Raw genomic sequence first — 22,195 nt, 5'->3', positions numbered from 1 at the left:
TTCCCCCCCCCCACCTTTCCATCAGATGGGAACAACTACCACCTCTGCTGTTGGTAGTCATCAACTGAAGGCTCAGAAAGGAGATGGTCTCTCAGTTAGAAAAGAGGGGCTCCTACTCAATTAATTAAAAGATTAGGTAGGAGGGGTTCCAGTTCTAGCAGGATTTGGAATATCAAAAAGGAATTAAACAGAAATAACCACCTTAGAAAGTTAGGAAAGTAGACTGAAATCAACAGAATGCGCCTATTTGCATTTACTTTGAAAAGAAAGTATCAGGGTTGACCTCATTACCCATAAGCACACAGAACAATTTAAAAAAAGCACTTAGTTTCTTAAGTCTTCAGCCTAATATATAGTAGGCCCATGCCACTGCAGGGCACATATTATTAGTCAGAATCCTTATTTTGCTCATCTGTGTTATGCTGTTTTAAAAGAGTCTGGAAGGTGGCCCACTTCCAGTGGCCCGCTTCCATCTTTTTGAGGCCTTCTGATTCAATGATAGTCAATGAATAGAGTCCGTTGGACTTCAATCAAAAGTCAGTAAAAGTTGGCATCCTGACACTTAGAAGAAAATGACCCCTGATTTAATGGCAAGAGTTAGACAGCAATTACAAAGACCCTTCCTTTTACAGTTCAGAATGATAATCCACAAAATTGTAAGTCTCTTCCATGCAAAATGGAAGCTATTGACCACAATATGGTTTAAGTTTACTTAAACTGGATTCAGTGACATGCAATAAATACAGCTAAGGTTATGCTATGCACCTTTATTTAGACTTCCAAATGACCTAGGTGGCAACAATTTTCATATAAAAACGGCCTCAATTAATAGATGCACATCTTAAATTAGGATAGGTAATCACCAGCTTCTCTCTTCCTCAAAATCAGAACAGGTTATAACATGCCAGCCTTTTATTTCATCTTACTCAAGTTGCCAACTCACCGTTTCTTCTTCCTTGCTGAGCATTTTGGCACAGGAGAGAAAATCTTCATATTTTGCGTATGGTATGACTGGTTCTGGGAGTTCCCTTAGGTACAGCTTAAGCAGTGATGCCACTGTGTGCACATCTGTGTTGCTGTTGGGTTGGAATACAAGAAGTTGTTACTGTGAATCAGGATAATGCTGTGAGACTGACAGGCTAAAAATTGCCACTTAACTTTTCCATTGTCACCCCAGATTCTACTCATCAGCCGTATATACATTTATAGATCATATCTGTAATCCGGTTTTTTGGTGTTTTTTTTTTGTCCTATAAAGAACTTAGGATACCTGCAAGCAAGAGTCTGTTGACTCTGCTGATTTATTACTATAAATAATTACATATAAGGCCCTATTTGCAGGCACAGGTACTGAGAAGATCCTGGCTCTCACTGACAGGCATCTCACATCAGGCATGCAAAATCCATCTTAACTGATGCTTTTCATTTTCATCTGAGCCAGAAACCAGGCATTATATTTACACAGTGGGGATTATTCTCCTACCAGAGAGAATAATAATACCCAGCTCCCAAAACACGCCCAGCATGTCTCAATTCCACTGTATCACCATCTCCTCTGGTATCAGTATTAAGTAAGCAAGTTTTAAAGGAGACCATATATACCACAGGAGTTTAGTTGAAACTTCTTCATCTGAATTACAGTTCTTTCCCTGGCATGCATCTTTTTCTTATGGGCTCCCACAAAATGACTACTGTGCCTTTTAGCTGTACCGTTACACCGAAAACCTGGATATACTTCACACACAGAGCCGTAAATCCATGGGAAATGAGTTTAGCTCTATCCTGTACCGAGTAAGCTAAGGCATTGCAAGTCACCAAACGTAGAAAATGTCTGAGTGCTAGCACAACAGGTAACATTATAGGGCTGACACTCAAAGACCTGGTATGACATATGCTTTCTCATAATTACATTTGCAGAAACAAGGGTTTTTTTGATACAGCTAGTAGAAGGCTGTTTATCAGGCATACTAAAAGTAAGAAGATGGAGAGAAAGATCAAAATCACAAGGTTCAGAGTAAGCAATAAAACTTGCTTAAATGTTTCTGTGGTGTGTAAAGTTACGTTGTGGTAACTTAGGAGTATTTCTCTGAAAAGAAAGAAATAGAAATAGATAAAAACTGCAAGTTAACATGAAGAAACCTCTCTTGCATTACTTCTGACTCCATCTCTGGGTTTAGCTACTCAGGCATTTATTCAAATCTTAACTGGAATGTTCTACATGTTTTCCCTGGTTCACATAAAGAGTTGTATTGCAAGCTGGTATCTTTCCCTCTGACTTCTGAAAAATCAAAAAATCAGCTACTAAATTATGCTAATTTCATTCATAAGAACCAGAAAATGCACAGACATTTCTACAATGTGCATTATCCTGTATTTTCTTTTTCTTTGAAGACTTCACACTTGGAACATTTTTTAAACTCAGTCTCTCAAAGGGAACCACTAGTATTTGATGAACTTAAGCTTTGCTAGAGGTATGTTAATCATTATTTTGGAATGATCTGTTAAAACAATAATGGCTTTTACTAAGTTAAATCTTAACAAGAATGATGGGAACAACCTTAGATTAATGTGGTATGGTATGAGCAATCTAAGTCAAAACAGAAGAAGAGAAATGATAAAGCACTGTAAATATTTAAATGTTAACCACCACCACCCTCCTTGAAATAAATTTCCAGAAAACATTTCTATTTCAATCATGAATAATTCCCGGCCAAAATTCCAAAAAGTGTTTTCTAGAGAAATTCTATAAACAAAGCACTAACGCAAATCCGCATTTTTAAGGAAGGTTCAAATTCTTATCCCTTGATTGCAACCCTCTACTTGTAGACTGGCTTGGATCCAAAACGGGAATCCTGTGTTTACCCTACCCTGCTCCTGAGATGCATATATAACATATGTAACGAACAGTACTATATATGAAACTAGATAGAGTTGTATTGCTTTATGAGATTTCACATGTTAGCTCAGATTTGGCCTCTAACCTTTGCCTTCTACCTATCCCCAAACTAAGTGAACTGAAGCTCTTTCTGACATCCTGGCTAACAAAACTCTTTACAGACTGCACAACCCAAGGGCTTAAAACCCAGACCCCAATAATGTCTCAGGTAGTTGCTTACACATCTTGTTGCCATTGGTGCTACTTCTTAGAGCACAATCATGGCATGCGTGCCCAGGCAGTTGCCACTATTCAGCTTTATCCAAGAAGCAAATTTTACAGAGAGATCTTCAGTTTCCTAAGTTGTCGGTGCATCAGGAAAGCAAAAAGCAAATACAGAGGGAAAGACTTTTGCTAGTCAGACTCTGAAGGAGAGCAGCAGCCACAGAGAGCAGATGTGAACTGGCAGCCTCAGGACACTGCCCTACATTGCAGCATGAAAGGGAGCACAGGCCATCACTCTGCAGAGAATTTAACTCTGAATTGCTTGGCATTGATGGTCTTTCTGAAGATTTTATTATTACTATTTTTATTATTTAAACAAGGAAACTCCCCCCAGGCCTTGCTGAAGAAATGAACCACATCTTTCCAGAAACTATTTGCATAAAACTAGAGAGGCCTTTCCAAAATACAAGATTCAAACAGGTTGAGTGAGAAAATTACTGAAGAACAATTAAAAGTTAGCACACAGGTCTCCCAGTAAGGGGATTAAGCAATACCATCTTCCCTTCTTTGTACTGCCAGGATCATGCTTCCTGTAGTACGTAAGAATAATTTTACACCAGTCCCTTGGTGTGAAGTGGAATACTTGCTCCTTGAGGGCACAGCAGATGGAGGATAAAAAGGCTGAAGAAGGGGACAAAAGCCCTGAAAACTGATGCAGTTTATAAACTTTCACCTTTCAATGTGAATTACTGATAGACTATCACTACAAAGGGTTAGCTGAGTGCTAAAAACTGTGGCTCTACCAAGGAAGAACTGAGAGAGAAACGGGAAGGCAGGATGCCAAGGAGCAAGGAAACAGTAAGTCTTGTGTTCTCAAACTAACCTCCTGAAGTACATGCTGTATACGACTCTACAGAAAGGTGCTTTCTGAGCTGGGGTTAGAAACCGAGGTCCCAATTAGTAGACGGGGACACATTCACAATTTTAAATTTTTTTTTTAATTTGCTCTGCTGATCGAATGCTAAGGCAATACCACAGCCTGCCACAAGATGGTGGGATTGCAAAATAAGATTTTGGAAAATTTTTGTTACCTTTTTTTTCCCCTAAACTGTACTGAACACTGCTTAGGACTTAATCTATCTATACAGAAATTACCATACAGATTTTGGCAGCATAAATAAACATACACACACACATACTGCCTGCAAAGCTCTTTAAGAATTGGATTTTTTAATTCTATTTAGCAACAGTTAGACAAAAGCTAGAAACTTTCTTCTTTCAATGTAAGTATCAGTATAAAAATGTCAATATTTTTATAATAATGTAACTAAAAGAGTGCTTCATATAGTCTGGGACCTGTTTAGACCTTGCAGTTTAGTATTATTTTTTTCACCTTTTGTTTTACAATACAGAGGAAAACTTAAAAATGGCAGACTCCAGTTTTAATCTGTCTGTATTTTAGGTGTTTCAATCCACAAATACTATTAAGCACATTTCAAGCCACAAAGGACAGCTGTGAGTTTCAAAGGAGTGCTGAACTGCAAGCTCTCTTGATGATCGGGAGCATTTATTTCCTTTTCCAGCCTGCAGTGTTCGATCCACAGTCTAAGTCAACCAACGGCATTTATATATCTGCCTTGAGGGCATTTCTGTAGTTTGTAAGATGTGCATCTTTCCAGGGCCTGTAGAGGACCTCTTCCTCCTGGACTTTTTCCAGCTACAACTGATCAGTTTAAGACAAGGCAGTATTTCTCCCTTCAAACCTGGCCTTGCTTATATTCTAGGACCATTACAGCTACAGAAACTTAATATTTATACCTATCTTGGTATTTCTTTTGCTATCTGACAGTGTAATATCAAAGTGTTCATGATTACACATTCATAATTAACACGATTAAAAGTATTCATTAACAAGTATTAAAATAGAGTATGTCAATTCCAGCAGAAAATCCTCTGTTATCTAAATTGGAGCAATCCTCATTAATTGAGGCAGACTTTCTCCAAGTGCACAATGAATAATTACAAGCTTTAAATGGGAATGACAAAGCACAAAGCAGAAAATTGAATGCAACACAAAAAAAGTATCAGCAAGCTGAGAAACAGTCTATTTCGGCATGTCATGCTGGAAAGTCTGAGAAGGATTACTTACCTCACTAAAACATTAATACTCTTTTACTGTTGATATGTTTCCAAAGGAGCATCCCCCACTCCACCACTGTCCGTGCAAAGGCATTACAAATGCAAATGCACCACAGCCCCTCCTTAGTCATCAGACTACACATATTCAAAGCCCCATTCATCTGAACTTTGTCATTAATATCCCTCATGGCATTGCTGTTTTGACAGCACTTTCCTTTGTGATACCACAGACACTGTGGAAGTGGCTGTCAGACCGATTACACCGCCTGGAGTTTTTCACCCTCTCTACCATAAACAAAAATTACTGAAGCCCAGCAGGTCACCAGAAATCCACGCATAACCCTCACACTTGGACAAGCAGACAGCATGTTCAGAGAGCTGGAGTCAGTGCTTCAGAGCACAAAGCCAACAAGCTCCTCATAAACTCTCAGAGAGGAAATATTAACAGGGCAAGGTCACATTACAAAAAGATTAATGCTGTGCCAAAAATAGCTCTAGATCATGATGACACATAAACAGTTTGCATAAAGAACAAACAGTAGGGAACAACAAGCTGTGAGGCTGTAATTCAATTTAGGAGTTCTGGTAATAAAATGAAGGAGAACAGTACAGTTCAAACAGTTTGTGTATCAGAACCTCCCAGAATTAGTAGAATTACAGCTCCATCATTTCAGATGTGTCACAGATCACAATCCTGGAAATAGAGAGTCTCCCTCACCAACATATCTTGTACCCACCACATTTGCTGACTGTGTCCCTGCTTAGCTGCATTCAGGTCTGTAGAGCAGCTCTCAGACCAGTATAGATGTTTTCCTGATACGGGAGGATAAGTTCCTAACTGGCTGCCCAGTGTGTACCTTTGCTGCCAGTCTGCAGACAGCTTAAGTGAGATGCTAGAGCCCATGATAAATCAATGATGAAACATCAAGGGAATATTACAAATGTGCATAACTACGTATCAAGTGAATCAGAGCATTGTTACTGCTGAGAAGCCAGTACCCAGAGGCTAGGAGGGCAAAGCCTGTGTTCAGTAATGTTACAGTGAATCAGGAGTGGTTCGACTGATTTTGGGAGTCAGGCTTTGGTCCAGAAATTCAAAGGTCAGGTCAAATGCGTAACATAACGGCTTGAATGTCCTGTGTGATTTTTGTTCCCCTGTGTAGGTATCTTCAAAGCATTACTCTCTATATTTTCCTATATAACACGTACCTAGTACAAGCAGTATCATGCCTAATCTAAGTACCAGCTGAAATTTTGCCTACAACTTGTGAAACATATATGAAAGCATTTACCATTTTAAGCCCTGAGCTGTCTGCCCTCTTCTCCTTGCTGCCACAAGAGCCTAGCTCTACTTTTAAGTTAACACTGATCTCAATTCTTATTTTTCTGTTTAGACAGAGAAAAAAAAACAAACACGTATTCTGCTCCTTTGTCTTTGTGCTTATGATATTTACAATTCATGCTACCTTCCAGGGACCCATTCAGGGGAGTAAGCACCGCAAGGAATACTGAAGATTGACAGATTCTATTTCCAAGTTAGACACTCACTTCAGTAATTATAACAGCAGCCAATTCATTCAGGTTAGAGAGTGATGCTTTAAAAGCAGCAATGAAGACAGCAATTTAGGACAGACAAATGAAAAGACAAACTATGGAAGGACGTTAAAAATTACTTAGAAAAATATAGATCTTTAAAGAGAGACACAAGTGCTTTCAGGTAAGGTGGGCAGAGGCCTAAGAAACAGATGGATTCCCATCAGGAAAAAAATCAACCAGCTCCAGTGAATACACTGCTAAATTATTTTAACATTTGATAGGTTGATTCAGAAAGGCTGTTATGTTTCTGCAAGATTTTGCAGGGATTGCAAGTATATATAAAACATGGAAAAACACCACAAATAAACTACCTGTTCTTGTTTACTGGAAGAGAAAGCCACAAATCTTGCAACCCTAAGTAAGAATGCTTTAAAAAACACACTCTCAGACCTTACACATAGTAACAATATGTCATCCTTTCTTAAAGGTGACCGTAGCCATCTAAGAAGTCATTTGTCATTGGCAAGTCAAGTGAAATACATGGCTGCCTTTTTTTTTTCCAAATCACAGCTGACACACCAGCTCCATTTCTGAAACTGAAATTCATGTGAAGCAACTACAAATGTTCATTCACTGCCAATAACTAAAAACACACTCTCCTACAGCAGGACACCAATTAAACTGATTTAATGACCCTTGCATCACACTAGAAATGTGTCTCCTAACGTGTATTTAATTGCTAGACTAGGTCTTTTAAGTTGTGCCATATGCAGAGGTTATTTCTGCTAGCTGGTTAGAAAGAGGTCTGGAATTACAAAGGACGTGGAAGTGGCTCCAGAGGCATAACTGATGAGCAGATTGTGAGGATCAGGTAAGGAAGCCTGGAACAGGCAGAAACAAACAGGAATTTTCACAGGCCTAAGGCCAGCTGTGTTTGGCAGGAGCCAGCTTTCTAGTAAAGACTTCATTTCACCTAAAAATGTTTTGTTTAGGGATTACTGCACTTTCCCACTAGGAAGGGAATAAAGCCTCTTCCTTGTGGCGAACTATCTGCTTCTAAACAAAGAAATTCTTATGTACAGAAATAAAAGAAATAAAAATTTTCATAACCAGTGATTTCCAAGTCAATGTCTAGTTGCAGTCTGTACAGTGCCAGTGCAGACTGCAGCCCCACTAACACAGGTCCAATTTCTTGCATTCACCAGAATTTTAAAACATTCTTTGTCTCTGGAGGAGAATAAGAATTGTGCATGTGGTCTTTCTCAGCTTGAGGATATTACATTAGTACCATCCTTGTCATTGTCTTATTTTGCTTCAACAATCCCAGTGATTAAATGCACTGAAACATACCAGTTCTACATTCTGGATTATTTGGCTCCAGGAAATAATAGTTAGCATTTGCCAGCTATCGCATACTGCCACTTACATACCCTTTTCTCAGCTGATTGCAGTGGTGACTAGAGCAGTAAGTAATATTTTGTCCTATAACGTACTGCATTCTTCTTCAGAGGAATTCATACCCATGACAGAATGTAATAGGGATTTTGTTTTGCTAAATACACATTTATGTGCTTTCCTTCTCTCTTGCGCATACACACAAATGCAGGCAGGTGAGCTATGAAACTCTTCTGAACTACTGGACTATATACATCAGTGATAGTAGTTATGAAAATCCAAGCCACATACATCGATCAATCACATAAGTATTAATATTTGTTTCAGTGACATTTCAAATATTTTTTTCTCCCTAAGCAATCTTAACTCTCATGTCATCTGGTAGTAACTGTGATGAACAGTAGATGGAGAGAGGTAATATGAAAAGAGAAATCCAATTTTGTACCCCTTCTAGGTAAAAATTGTAGAACAAACCCTTATGTTATTTTCCTTATGCAGTGCCATATTCGCTATGCTAATTTTACAGAACAAATAGTCATAATCCACTTTGTATCATTACACATGTATGATTTGTAAAGGAGCTGAGGGACTTTAAATTTAAAATATAAGCCACAAGCAGAGAGAAGCAAATACCCCAAGGGCAAGCAAAATTGATTCCCCAAAGGGGACAATTTTACAGAGGTGGAGCTGTACTGTAAATACCAAGGATATTTCAAATAGTAGCAAGCATGAGTGATTGCCTAATTGCACTGTTGGTTCCTTAAAGCAGATTTCAGAATATATGCAGATACATACAGAGGGAGTGAGGTATTTATTGATTTTTGTTTTTAAACTGACATGCAATTTTCAGTTGGTTTTTTTCCTTCACACAAAAGGCCTCAGCAGTTTTCAGTTGTAGCAGCTGTACCTCCCCTTTCCAAGACTGCGAGAAATGCTGATGTTCCAGTTTTCATACTAGGGGGGCTGGGGTGTTGGGTGTTTCAGATCAGATACTGAGTTTTCCCATTCTGTGAGTTTGAGAAATTTCAAATACTGGTTCCATTCTCATACACATAGCTCACGATTCTTCAGCAACATCTTGTCCAACTATAAGATCATATTGATACATGAAGGTTTTTGCCACTCCGACTTCTCCTGGATTCATTCTGCGTTTTTATAACTGACTTCACTATCGGAACATCTAGCTGCTAACTCATGTGAGAGCTACCATTTGTCAAACATATTTTATGTTTCAAAACATGGATGCATTTTCTTTTGAGCAAAGCTATTTTACTTCTTTCAGATGTGCCGCATTTGTTCTGCTTGCATTCATTCTGTGGTCTTCTTTGCCAAAGGGGTGCAGATAGGAACGCAAGAGGGGAGAAGGGCAGGGTCTCCACAGAACTGTGGACAGCAGCTGAACTCTGGGCAAAAGAGCAGATCTGTGCCTTTGAACTCCATCTCCCAACGGCTGTAAGGTGTTTTAAGATGGTTGCACCATCTTAAAACAGAGATGACATGTTAAAGGAGTACTAATCATGGCTGTACGATCTTACCTTTGTTTTTGCTTTTAATTCTACAAGTTACATATTTTACTGAATTAGCTAAGAAAGCATAAAGAGAAGGATTATTTAATAATAATTTCTCACACAAACATATACACAAGCCTACACACACATTTCAAAGCATCTTAATTTGTTCTAAAGTCTTTATTTGACTTATGTGCACTTATCCACAGAAAAAATGTCAGTGTGAAAAATGGCAAACTCCTCAAACATCAGCTCTTTATATTAGTTCCAACACTGATGACAGCAGCTAGTCTTTCTCCCAGTCAGAGCGGGTGACCCGGCACCGCTGGGATCCCGTGACCTGGATTCCATTGTGTTTTGTGCCCCATCAACAAAACCGTCAGCTCAGCTCTAACTGCAAAAATCTTTATTATTATTGATGTATGAGAATGGGCAAAATGTAAATTAATAAACAGAACCTAGGTAGATTTTGCACTACCGGGCTTTTGACTAATAATGACATATAATTACAGATTAAACACAGTGGATCTGGAGGTTCATGAGAAAAAGTAAGCATGGACCCCTAACGTATATATTTTTTTCTTTTCTCTACAGCAACTTTTCATATTATGGCTACTTTCCAAGAGCTCAACTTGCCAAACAGGTTGCATCAAACCTGGAGACCATGCTGCTGTTCAGCACAATGAAAAGAAAAGTTACCCCAAACCAAGGTAATCACATAGGCACTCTATAAACACTGTGAAATGAACTTCACCTCAAAAATTTACAAATGGAACAAAAGGTTGGAGGAAACAGGTAGATGCCCAATGGAAACAATGGCAGAGATCAGAACAGAATTTATGTCTGCCTGACTTCTGGACCATTGCTACACCTAATTCACACCTCTCCAAACTCAAATGTGAAAAAGTAAACAGAAAAAGTATCCTTCACAATGGGACACACGGACATACAAGGTCAGTATTCTATAAATTCTCAGCTTCAGAAGCAGAACTGCAGGACCAGCAATTTATAGGCAATTCCTGCTGATGTTTCTAATTGCTATAGTAGAGATTATGTGCCTTCTTCACAGCAGTAGCATGTAAAATCTCTTCTCCATTTCATCTGCTAAAGCTCGGCTAGAATGCCTGTTCCTGAGGCTCATTAGTGTGTGCTACAGATGTTGCTAGATAACCTTGCAAAAAAAAAAAAAAAAAAAAAAAAAAAAGAATTTGTATGTGTGCCTGAGCCCTGGTCTCATTTGTTTTGAATAGACAGAACTTGTGCACCTCTTTCAAGCTGTACCTGTCAGTGGGGTGTTCAGTACATCATCTTCTTGGAGTTTGGGGGTGGCTTGTTTTCTTAAGCATTTCCTCCACAATTAGTTGGCTTACAGGCATGGAAAAAATAACTTTTTGTTTCTGCCATTTGCCTACTTATATCTCTGGTAGAGGTTGTGCCAGAGACATGACCGGTAATATTTATCTTTATGTCCAAGTAAGGAAAACATACCCAATGGATGCTTCTTTACCATTTTTAAATAAGTTACACAGTATTTGAACAGTCAGTGAGTATGCTACAAACACTGATCAGCTAACACTGTGACTTCCCACAGTCCTCTGGCTCCTTAAAGCTCTTTTCTGGTCAATTATCCTAACCCTCACCTTCTGATGAGAAGCTAATAAACCTCATAGGAAGACAATTCACTTTTCTTTTCCAGAGCATTATAAATTCTTGACATTTCTTAAAGTGGGGGTCAGGACTGAGGACACTGTTGGAGATAAAACAGCATTACAGATGTCTGCCTTCTGTGCATCTGTGATACGTACCTTCATGCATTACAAATTTGCTTACTTCATAGGAATAGGGAAAGGAGGGAGGCAAATGATTTCCAGCAATCAGGTTCATATCATAGCATGTTTTTGCACTAAAAGATCAAGTTATGCTTCCTTCATGTTACTTGCATTGCTATCAGTCAAAGGTCCCACAAAATAAATGTAATCTGCCTCTTCCTCCTAATTCACATTAGGCCCTCAATTGGAGTGAAGTATCCCAATTCCATTTTGGAGGTGTGTTATGTATGTCACTTAGGGCACACACTGAGGACAACCACTGTTTAACAGTCTCTTGAATTGGAATTTCATGACCATCATATTAATTCTGATCAGAGTTAAAAAGGCTATGTGGCATTCATAATCCACCGGTTCTGTTTCTCTGATTGCACACACTGAATATGTGGACTACTGCTATCAATGCTTATAGGAGGAAAGTTGAACTTGGACAAAAATTAATCTTACAAAAGACTGAAGTCATACCAGCTGTGTCAACAGGACTGGGTTCTTCCTTGGCCCAGAAAATTCTCATTAGCTTTGCAAAACTGTATAAATACTGGAATACAAATTGGACCTGGACCCTCAAAACCACATAGGTTTGTTATTACGGTCACAGCGACTTCTATTTTAAGACCAAAGGCCCCAAATTATAAAGGAATACATAAAAGTAGACTTGCCTTCCAGTCAGTTTTATAGGTAACAGAACATACTGAAATTGGTGATAAGAGAAATTCTTCCTTTGTGGAACTGACTAAATGCCAGCATCACCACTGTGTTTCAAATGATACTAAGATCAAGGCAATCCAGATATTTTTGATTAAGCCAAACCATTAGCAATACTTTTTCTAACCAGCTTTTCACAAATGGAAATTCTCCAGAAACGCTTTGAAATCTGACATCAAAGTCAGAAAAAAAAGAAGACATTTTAGAGTGATAATAGGAAACATACAGAAAAACCTACAAAAACATGTCATTCTATCTGTTGCTGTCATGTGTTTTACAGCACCGTGGGTCAGCCAGTACAGCAGACCTGTACTGTAGGTCAGCCAATACAGCAGATTGTGTCCTGTCTAGGCTTCAGAGAGTGGGGAACAGCTGGAGGATTTTACCTGTCAAAAGAAGGCTTCTCTCCACAGTCAAATGCATCCTGTAACTCCTTGACAAGATTAGCCTGCCCAGGCAGTCGAAAAAGGCCTTCTTCCTTTAGCCCCCACTGTCGGATAAAATCCACGCACTGTTCCACCAACATAGGAGCCAGGCGGTTCCCATATCGCTTTTCGTATCGGACAGTATCTTCCAGCTTCTGTCCAAAAATACCTGCATGAAAAAGAGAGATGTGACCTGATTGAGATTCATAAAAACATCTGAGGACCCCGTGTCTTCTATTACAACCCACGCAATTTACAGGTCATTTAAATGCACAGACAATTAACCTACTCCTTTCTTAAGAATAAAATGATCAATTTCACCTTTGATACTCTCATGGAAATACAATGCTGACATATTTTACAACAATGCTCAAAACCATTATTTAAAATAAAATACTGTAAATGATTTTTCAGACCATAAGCACAGAAAACATAGAAATAATACAAATAGGATTTTCTGTCACAAAACTTCTGATTCAAAAGTGATACACATCTCCATCTTCTTTGGTTCATGCCTAATTATCTGTAAAAAAAATAAGTAGTTCCTGTATCAGTTTCAATGACATATAAACATTACCTTTACACATGGAGGGCAAAAGCTTTATAAATATAACTCAGGATTTTGCTCCTACTAAACCAAATTATTAATTAAGTTTTCCCACATAAACAAAGACCATTCTTATAATGTATAACCAATTGCATTATCACTGTCTGCTTTAGCAACAATAAATTTTGTGTATGAAAAAAGATCCTGACATGAAAGGTGAAGTATGTCAGACGAACCTCAGGAAACCTGTGTTTGTACTTAACCTCAGAAGAATACAGAGTTTTTTTGACAGAATTAACTTCAACCCTGATCTGAGGATATCATCGCTACCACTGGAAAGACAGCTACCCTTCATAACTTATTTTGTCTCTCCCTTCAAACTGCAGAGCCAGCCATCATAGACAGCATCACAATAATGTTCAGGCATGTCATCTGTGATGGAAGCTCTTTCTTGAGACCACCATTTGTTGAATAGTATGGGGGCTGAAGCGAGGCAATTGAATTTCTATATATAGCAAGACAATGAATAGTTCTAAGGTAGTCATGATCAGAAACTAAAGACCAAATAACTACCTATGCTTAGAAGGCTCCTTTTCCAATTATGTACACTATAAAGTGGGGAAAAAAAAAGAGGCAGTGATTCAAATTGTGCCCTTCGCTGAGCACACAGTTCCTACTCTTTTAAAAATATTCAACAAGGAGAACAGAGTTGTTTTGGTTTGCTTTTTCTAAAGAAAGCCTAAAGTTGAGCTAGTCAGCTTTTGCTTTTGGCACAAAAACTTTATTCACCATAAACTAAAATTACATGAACAAGTAACCACAAGCTAAGGTAGCATTCAGATTGAAGCATCCTTCAGGGTAACCTTTGATGTGTACATTTTTCCTTCAACAAAAGAAAGATAACTCACACCTCAGTTGTAGGGGTGAAAGGTCCCTTGCATATGCTCCAGGATGTTATGGCAAGAGGGTAGCAAGCTGTCAGTTGCCCATACTGAAGGTCTGGGGTTTGTATTTAAGTGCAATTATTCTTACTGTAGCACAGGACATAACTGGAGAGAGTAACTGATGTCCAGCTAGGACATCCAGAAAGTATTCTGAGATGCAGAGCAGCATACTTTGTGATTTCCATTGTATCCACACTTGTGGATGCCAAAAACAGCAGTAAGTAAGGGGACTGAACATCACACAGTCACTCTTTATTAGCTCACTTTTTTTCATGTTGTACAAACCCCAAAACCCAACAATTAGCAATTAAAGAAGGAATTTTTGAAATTTCAGAGTGAGTCAAGCTTAGAAGAATACTGACTGATGTGGAATATTTGGTGTCTGTAAAGTTCAGCCTCTTCAAGCTGGCAGAGGAGTTAAAGTATGTTTTCTTAATTCTTACATACCTTCCTAACCTCCTGCCAACTGCCTACGGGGATGGCCCGAGTATTAAATGAATTTGGGTTTCTTGTATTTGTCCGAGTTAAGGGTCGCTGCTGGTCAACATGGAGGAAATCCTCAAGACCCTCCATTTTCTAGACCCTCCTTCTGAAAGTAGTGGAATTAAGGAGGAACATCCACTGAAAGTCAGTTAAGGAATCTGTGTGATTATGGGAGTTTGGGGATTTCAAAGTCCTTCTTAATATACAAGAAGGCTGCTGTTCAGTGCCCCCAAAATTGTCCCTTCTCCTGGCTGAACAAGCCCCACTTCCTCTGCCTCTCCTCAAAGGGCGTGTATTCTAGCTCCCAAGCATCTTGGTGGCCCTTTACTCAACTCCCTCCAGTTTTATCTCCCCCCCCCCTTTTTTTTTTTAAATGGACACACTATTTGGAATATGGTCTAAAAAATGCTGAGCAGAGGGGCTTAATCACTTCCCTCCCTCTGCTGGCTCTGCTCCTGCTGATACTGCCCAGACTGCTGTCAAACCTTCCTTGCTGCCTGGTCCACTGCTGGCTCATGTCCAGCTTACAGACTCACAGGGCACCCAGGTCCTTTCCATAGAGCTGTTTCCCTGGGGCTATTCCTTCTTAGGTGTAGGACTTGGCCGTCCTACTCCAGTTTGTCCTATGAACATACAGTCTGAGCTTCCCTTCAAAAGCCCATGAGATCTCTTGGTTTTAAACACAAGAGTTTTTGCCTCTTTTCAAACAAAATTAATCAGTATAAGAGAGGATATTCCAACTATACGATGTACAATTACAACTCCAGCCCACTGACACTACAATTAGTATGAATAAGCTTTGTCCTATTGGCTATACTTTCTTCTCTCCATGCTAACATTCTTTAATCAGTAATGTACATATTGCAGCTTACATTTGCAGAGGAAAGAGTAAGTTCTCAAACCTACCAGACTGCTTTGAAACTCCTGTTAGTAATGACACTGCAGTCAAAACACATCACTTTCTGTTAATACATTTTTTGGGATGCTGCCTTCCCCCCCCCTTTCATTTTAGAATTGGCTTTCAAAGTATGTCTAATAGATAACAAATAAAATCAGAATAAGGGGGTTTTGCACAGTGGGAGCAAAAATCGTTCCTGTATTATTTTAAATTGCTGATGCACCACAACACAAAGTGTATTGAGAACAGGTGGCAACAGTAAAGCATTAAGATGTCTGTAACTAGTGTCAAACAGTATTTTTTAAGACAAATAGAAAGTAACGAGTGATTCACATACAAAAGGTGACATATATTAAATGGATATGACAAACTTGGTTCTGTATTGTAGCAGCAAATCACAGGTACTGAATGAAGAAAACCTTAAAAAAACTACATCTGAGAAAAAATAAAACCTGATATGATGGAAAGGTAACCAGTGTCAAGAAAAAAATTAATCCAAATTGGAGCCCAAAATTTCCTGGTTCTGGTCCCTTAAGTGTAAACATTGAATTGTTTCTACTACTGACTGCAATAAGGTACATTGTAAATTAAGGGACTTTTATTGAGACACTTAAAATACACATAGCTAAGAATGCCTGAAGGAGTGGCAGAATAACTACAGCAGTTGTCTTGGATTTGACAGATTGGATTCAGATCCTACACAATCCTCAGAACACAGTTGCATCGAGTCTGGCCACATATATACTTCACGGCCAGAGGGGTAGGTGTATGCCCAACCATCCTCACATGTCAGATGAAGCCTCAGGGACTTGGCTCCCCATCTATATGAATGGTGATAATACCATATCTACCTCACAAGCAAGAGGATCTCCACACTCGGCTTTGGGAAGCTCATAGCTAGCGTGGTAATTCTGACAACCGTGTAATAACCTAAAGTTAAGACCTAAGTCTCATGGAAGATCACCACGTCACACCTTGAAGTGCTTCTGAAGTCACCATTTACTACACTCTGCATTCTCTAATTTGTTTGGCTTTGGAATTCATCTCAGGCAGGCTTGGTTTGGTTTCAAAGTCTAAGCTGAACTTCTCCAAAGGAAGTATTTCCTTCACCTAACAAATGCAGAACACTGCACCAGGCAGCACTCGGCCATGAAAGGAATCAGTCATGATAATCCTGCATAAATATTGACTTGAAGTTATAGACTTGCTGATGCCTTATGGAAAAAGTACTCTGTTGCCAGGGGCAGAAGTGGTGGAAACGTGACAACTCTGCTTCCACATTACGTTGTCATAACTTTTACTTTGTTCATCATCTTTCTGGTGTCTGTTGGGTTTTTCACTGTTTTGGAATAAAAGCCATGATCATTGCCCTGTAAAGTGCACCTTCTTCCACTGTCCCTTTCTAATGCTTTAATCCCCTCTTACGTCGCAACTAACTACTACAGAGATATTGCAGATTAATAGTTTATGAAGACTAAGACATTGAGTATTATGAAGCAAAGACAATGCTGTGAAGAATTGTGGTTGCAAACATACACAGCCTTAGTGGTTGGCAGAGGCAGACAACGGTGAACGCTATCAGCTATACCTGGTAACTACTAGCATCTCTTTTACAGAGAAGCAAGGAAAAGACAGTCCAAATTGTGGAGACTACAACATAACCAAAACCACGGAGATAATTTCACGTGCTGTTTTTTAAAAGTAAATTTCCACTACAGTAACTAAACAAGAACACCTCTGTGGAGAAGGAAATAAAAGAGAGCCCTCATAACTCACATTGTAATCCAAACCCAAGTTCTCCTCCTAAATCTCAATGTCTTCAAAATCCAGAAATGCACAGATGCACAAGTGCTGACCTGTGGTTTGGTTTATCCTTGGAATAGGGTGACAGAGGGGAAACAAACAAACAAAACCAACAAGAAACCTTGAGATTCAGAACGGCAGCAGCTTGGCTTCCCCACAGCTGGCAGAAGTCAGGGAAATGTACAGGATTCCAGTTCTGACCAGTCATTAGATTTAATCAGCAGAACTGCTTTTTCAGAGGCCCTTGTAGGTCTTTAAAAGTATACCCAATTAAGCCAAGATCACGCATAACATCAAAGAGGAAAATCACATGCTAGTAAAGGGCATGCCGAGCAGTTATTCATTAACTAGAACATTCCCGTGGCAGAAGTTTTGTAAACATTTTGAGAAACTGGATTTCCAAGCCTAACAGATACCCATAAAGCTTGTGAAAGACACTACAGTGCTATATCCAAATTCTGCATATATCTACTCAAGAGTTGTGAAAGCACTGTGGTATTTTCAATAGTACATATTCACAGTTAGAGTATGTTTTTAAAATCTAAGAATGCTCTTAGTCAATGATTTCCTTAGCTACTGAACACAGGCAGGGGTCACGTCTCAAGTCTATTGACTCCAAGCTTCTGATTCAGTAAGAAAAAAGGAGAAAGATCTAGGTGGCAATTCTGTCTCCTTGGTCTATGAGGGATAGCTTGAAAAAGCCCACCTGCCGCTCTAGCTCTACCACAGCACACGCACTCAGCAAGCCCGAAGGTTTCTGCCTCCCAAGCCACCCCTCAGCAATTCAGACGATAGCATAATTTTCAGACAGCATAAAGCACAGAGGGCTGATGCTTTCAACAGAGGGCCCACGCCTGTACGTGTGTTCTCTCAATATGCAGCGGAGGATTTCCGTCCTTCCAAAACAAGTTCTGAGTTTACAGGCTATACTGATCAGAAAGGGTCAGTTAAGGTCAAAGGAATTGATCTCAGCTTAGGATCTAGATGAGAATTTTAAGCAGCTCTCAAGTCTACATCAGTAATTCATTGACAGTGAAAATAACAGATCAGGTGAACGGCTTTCAACAGCAGGGCTGGGAACAAAGGTCTTGGAATAACACAAAGAAGTGGCTGTCATGGCCACATAACACCTAATATGGAGTTTAAAATTATTATTTCTTATCAGCTTTCTGCTCCGGTGTTCCACAGCACTAAGTGCTGTTTTGAGTGGATCAAAGGCAGGGAGTATTTTCTTCTTCTCTACAGAATTTTGTAATGTACAGGAGAGGAAAAATCCCATCAAAAGTAGCGGTGGCAGAATTTTGTTCCCGCCTGACTCATTTTCTTTCCTTCAAGCCTTCTCCTACCCCACAGTCGGCGTGATGCCAGCAGTAGATAAGGTAAGATAACTCCTGCCCTGGAGTTTAGCACAGCTGCACACCAGAGGTTACTGCTTAGAAAAAACAACTCTGAAATAAGAGCAGAACTAGCAACAGGCTGGAAAGGAAAGGAGGCAATTTTAAAAACATCACCGGGAACTTATTACAGGTGATCACATCAGGACCTGCACCATTTCTTTGGCCGTGGCCGATGTCACCTCCTCCTCCAAAACGCTGCTCACCCAAATTCACTATGCTATTCAATGTTCTCACCACTGCATGCCAGCAAAGTTACTCTCAGTTATTGCTTTCTCCACTTACCCTGCATGTGCTCTCAGGAGGTTCCTGTGGTGGTACCTAAACAGAGAGCATCTTCTCTAAATTGCATTTTAGAAACGCTTGGCTCCGTCTCCGTTCAGATGCTGCCCTTTAAGCACTGACTTCTCTTATGACATGACCTCCAAACAGATCTGAAATTTAATTTTTTGGTGCCTATCACAATACAGCTTTGATCAGGATTTCCAGGAAGGGTTCTACACCTTGTATCATCAGTGAAGATGACGATGTATCTCTGTCTAAACATACAGTGTCATGATTCCCTTGTAGTTCTTCCAATGACTAGCCAATGGTTTTCCCTGCTAATTTTATTTTCTGCATCGTGTTGCACAGCTTAGAACTAACTGATCTGCTTTATGCAAGTATGGGCTAGATTTGCAAAAGGCTAGTTTTGCCTTTTTTTTATACTTACGTGTACAATCTGCAAATGAAGTTATAAGAATTCAGTATGCCAATTAATAATGCAAGTGTAGTTAGCCTAATTTGCCTGTGCAACCATAGAAAATCCAGTTAATGTTCATCTTTCTGTTGACTTCAGTGGGACATGGACCTTGTTAAACATGCGCATCCAGCATTCTGCAGCTCTGATCTAGGGGCCTCGTGACAATGCTCTTGACAGAAAACGTGTGTAAGAAAGCAACTGAAACAAATGATATGTAGAGGAAAGCAAATTAGCAGCATGGCCTCCATCATTCTGTCCTCTGCCCCAAGCGCTGAAGCTTCACTTGGAGTTTTAGGCATGAAGAGTTTCTGTGTCAGAATATACGGGGAAAGAATCAAAAGCTGAAGCTGCTCTTGGAGCGGCTAAAGCTGCACCCTGGGCACAAAGGCGGCTGTCTGCAAAATTATCAGTTAATCCTTTGTTCAACTTCCAAACATCTCTCAAATAGTTAAGTGTATAAACGGAGCACAGACAGCTCTAATTCACACCGACACCTTGAAATGCACTAGCACACTTCATACAGACACATCCACGTCCTCTCGGCCAGTCTCCAGAAGGGCTGAACTCCAAGGGAAATGCTGGCCTCGGGGAGGGGGAGTACAGGGGGCAAACAGCCTTCAATGCTATCTCAGCTGATCTCTGCTGTAGTTCTGCAGTAAGTCCCTCACTGATTATTATCCCTCATTTCAAGGCATCGCCCCTGACTACCTGCATGCAGAACCCTCAAAAGCAATGACGCCACTACACCACTACTGAGTCTTGTGAGCAAAGAGCTGCGTGGTCTTGCAAAAGGACAAATGGCAGCATGGAGGAACAGTTCAGGGAGGAGCAGGAGATGAAGATGATTGTATTTGTATAAGCCCTGTGCAAGATCATTTCTCACGCTTCACAACACCATGGTAATACAGCCCTTTCACTTGGATTTCTCTGTCCAGCATAGTTTTTAAGGCAGCACCAATATTCTCCTCTTCCCCCACACAAAGTTTTTGTCCTCGTCATAGAGGTAGTTTCTACCCACCCATCCCAAGCACCGTGGCACCTTATCATCACTTGTCATATCTCTTTCTCAGACATGGGTTTCCCTTCCAGCTGACATATTTTGAAAGCCAGCCTTCTCTCTGCCCTCCTCCCTCTAGTACTGCCAAGCTCTGCTTCAACAGGAGTATGTGCAATACAGAAGAAAACTGGCTTTAAACATCTCTATGCAGCAGGTGGAAAGGCAAATGCAGGCTGCAGGGCTGCAGGATGAAGTGGCAATGCAGCACTTGCAACAGGACAGTGCATTGTATGGCTACACTTCATCAGAAATCTCTGAATCCAAGGACTTGGTCTTCTGCACAGATGCACATATATCATGTTGCTTTGCTCCCTCTCTTCTCCCCCCTCCTCCCACACAGACAAAATGCAAACCCAAACTCTTTTCCCTGATGTTCTGCCAGACAAACAGGCGACTCAGATCATCACAGGTCTGATTCCCCCACCGCTCTCACTGATTTTTGCTCAGAGGCTCTGCAATAATCTTGTCTCAAGCCACCTCATTCAGGCACCCCATTCATGGGCTATTATGTAGAGGAGACAGTATCAGCTGGCCAGCTACAAACAAATGAACAAAGAAGTAAATAAATCATTCGTGGAATGTTGGCATCTGCATTGTTCAATGCCTTTTGTTTCAGTACTCTCATCTGCGCCTGCACACACAGCCCCCTTGACTTCTCGGAAACCATGGCTTCACTAGCAAAGCAGAACACAGCGACAGAATGGACCTACCTTTACGGAAACTAAAACACCGCTTAATTCTCCTATAAGTAGTTTTAGGAATGAAAGGAGCTGCTGCTAAGGCACCTGGGCTGCGGACTCCAGCATTTCTGTCTTCAGGCATCATACAGGCCAGAGCCCCCACGTCCCTCCAAAGCTTTCCTTTACCAGCTGCATCCAGACAAAACACCACGACTGCTCATCGTTACTGACTGCTGAGGAGTTTTTATAATAGTGTATTTTCCTCTGGAGCTAGGAGATTTGTGGTCTTCTAGATCTTGGGTAGGGCTTGAAGTGATTTTAATGTTCTCTTCCCTGCTTCAATTTTGCTTTGGGGAACAATTTCCTTCCGTCTCTCTATTTCCTTTCGTTTCTTTTATTTCCTGCGGCGAGACAACTGTCTATTACGCAATATCACAACAAAAAGAGTTTCAGCAAAAAGATGTATCTTCCATTCAAACAGAAGTGCCTGCACAGATGGAGGGGATGAAAGACCTCTTCCTCCCAGCTGGAACAGGGGGTTGAGTGGCAGAGACTCCAATTCCACAGGAAAAGGTCAGCGCTTCGCAGTGCGCAAGGGGAAAGAGAAGAACAATACCAAAAAGGCCACTGAAGAATCCTCCAGGATACGATACTCCTTGCTGGCTCCCTTTATCTCTGCAACCAAGAAGCAAAAACAACAGCTCCTTCGCCCGAAAGGCTCTCTGTCCATAACAGATTCCTTTCAAAAGGCCTTTTATATACCCAGCTCCCTGTCTGATGTTCTCATGGGCTTCTCGCTTGTTTTATTGCCTTCAAACTACCAGAAGCTCTCATGGGAGAGGCGCGTCAGATGCAGCAGCAGCGCATCTTTGCCGGCAGGATCCTGGGGAGCTGCTAAGGCATACGTGCCTCCACGCGGGGATGCTCTGCTCGCTCGCTCCCTCCCGGTCCCACGCCTGGCAATGGCAGCCACGGCGGGGCGCGGCGCCCCGGGCGGCCCCCCCCGGCGGGGC

At 40.5% G+C, this 22,195-nt stretch overlaps 1 protein-coding gene across 1 annotated transcript in view; it reads right to left on the bottom strand.

Moving 5' to 3' along the window:
* The window catches only part of ARHGAP24 (Rho GTPase activating protein 24), a 38,847-nt gene that overhangs the window by 11,589 nt on the left and 5,063 nt on the right, over positions 1-22,195 (bottom strand). The window contains exons 2-3 of the mRNA XM_009280219.2: positions 12,596-12,803; positions 944-1,076 (exon numbers count right to left, since the gene is read on the bottom strand). Of these exons, the coding sequence (XP_009278494.1) occupies positions 944-1,076; positions 12,596-12,803 (341 nt within the window). The remainder of the gene's footprint in view (positions 1-943; positions 1,077-12,595; positions 12,804-22,195) is intronic.

The sequence above is a fragment of the Aptenodytes forsteri genome, unplaced genomic scaffold (genome assembly GCF_000699145.1).
Source record: "Aptenodytes forsteri isolate BGI_AS27 unplaced genomic scaffold, ASM69914v1 Scaffold227, whole genome shotgun sequence".
In the NCBI taxonomy this organism is placed as follows: Eukaryota; Metazoa; Chordata; class Aves; order Sphenisciformes; family Spheniscidae; genus Aptenodytes; species Aptenodytes forsteri.
The sequence above is the reverse complement of the archived record's forward strand: the minus strand, read 5'-3'. Positions and strand labels throughout refer to the sequence as shown.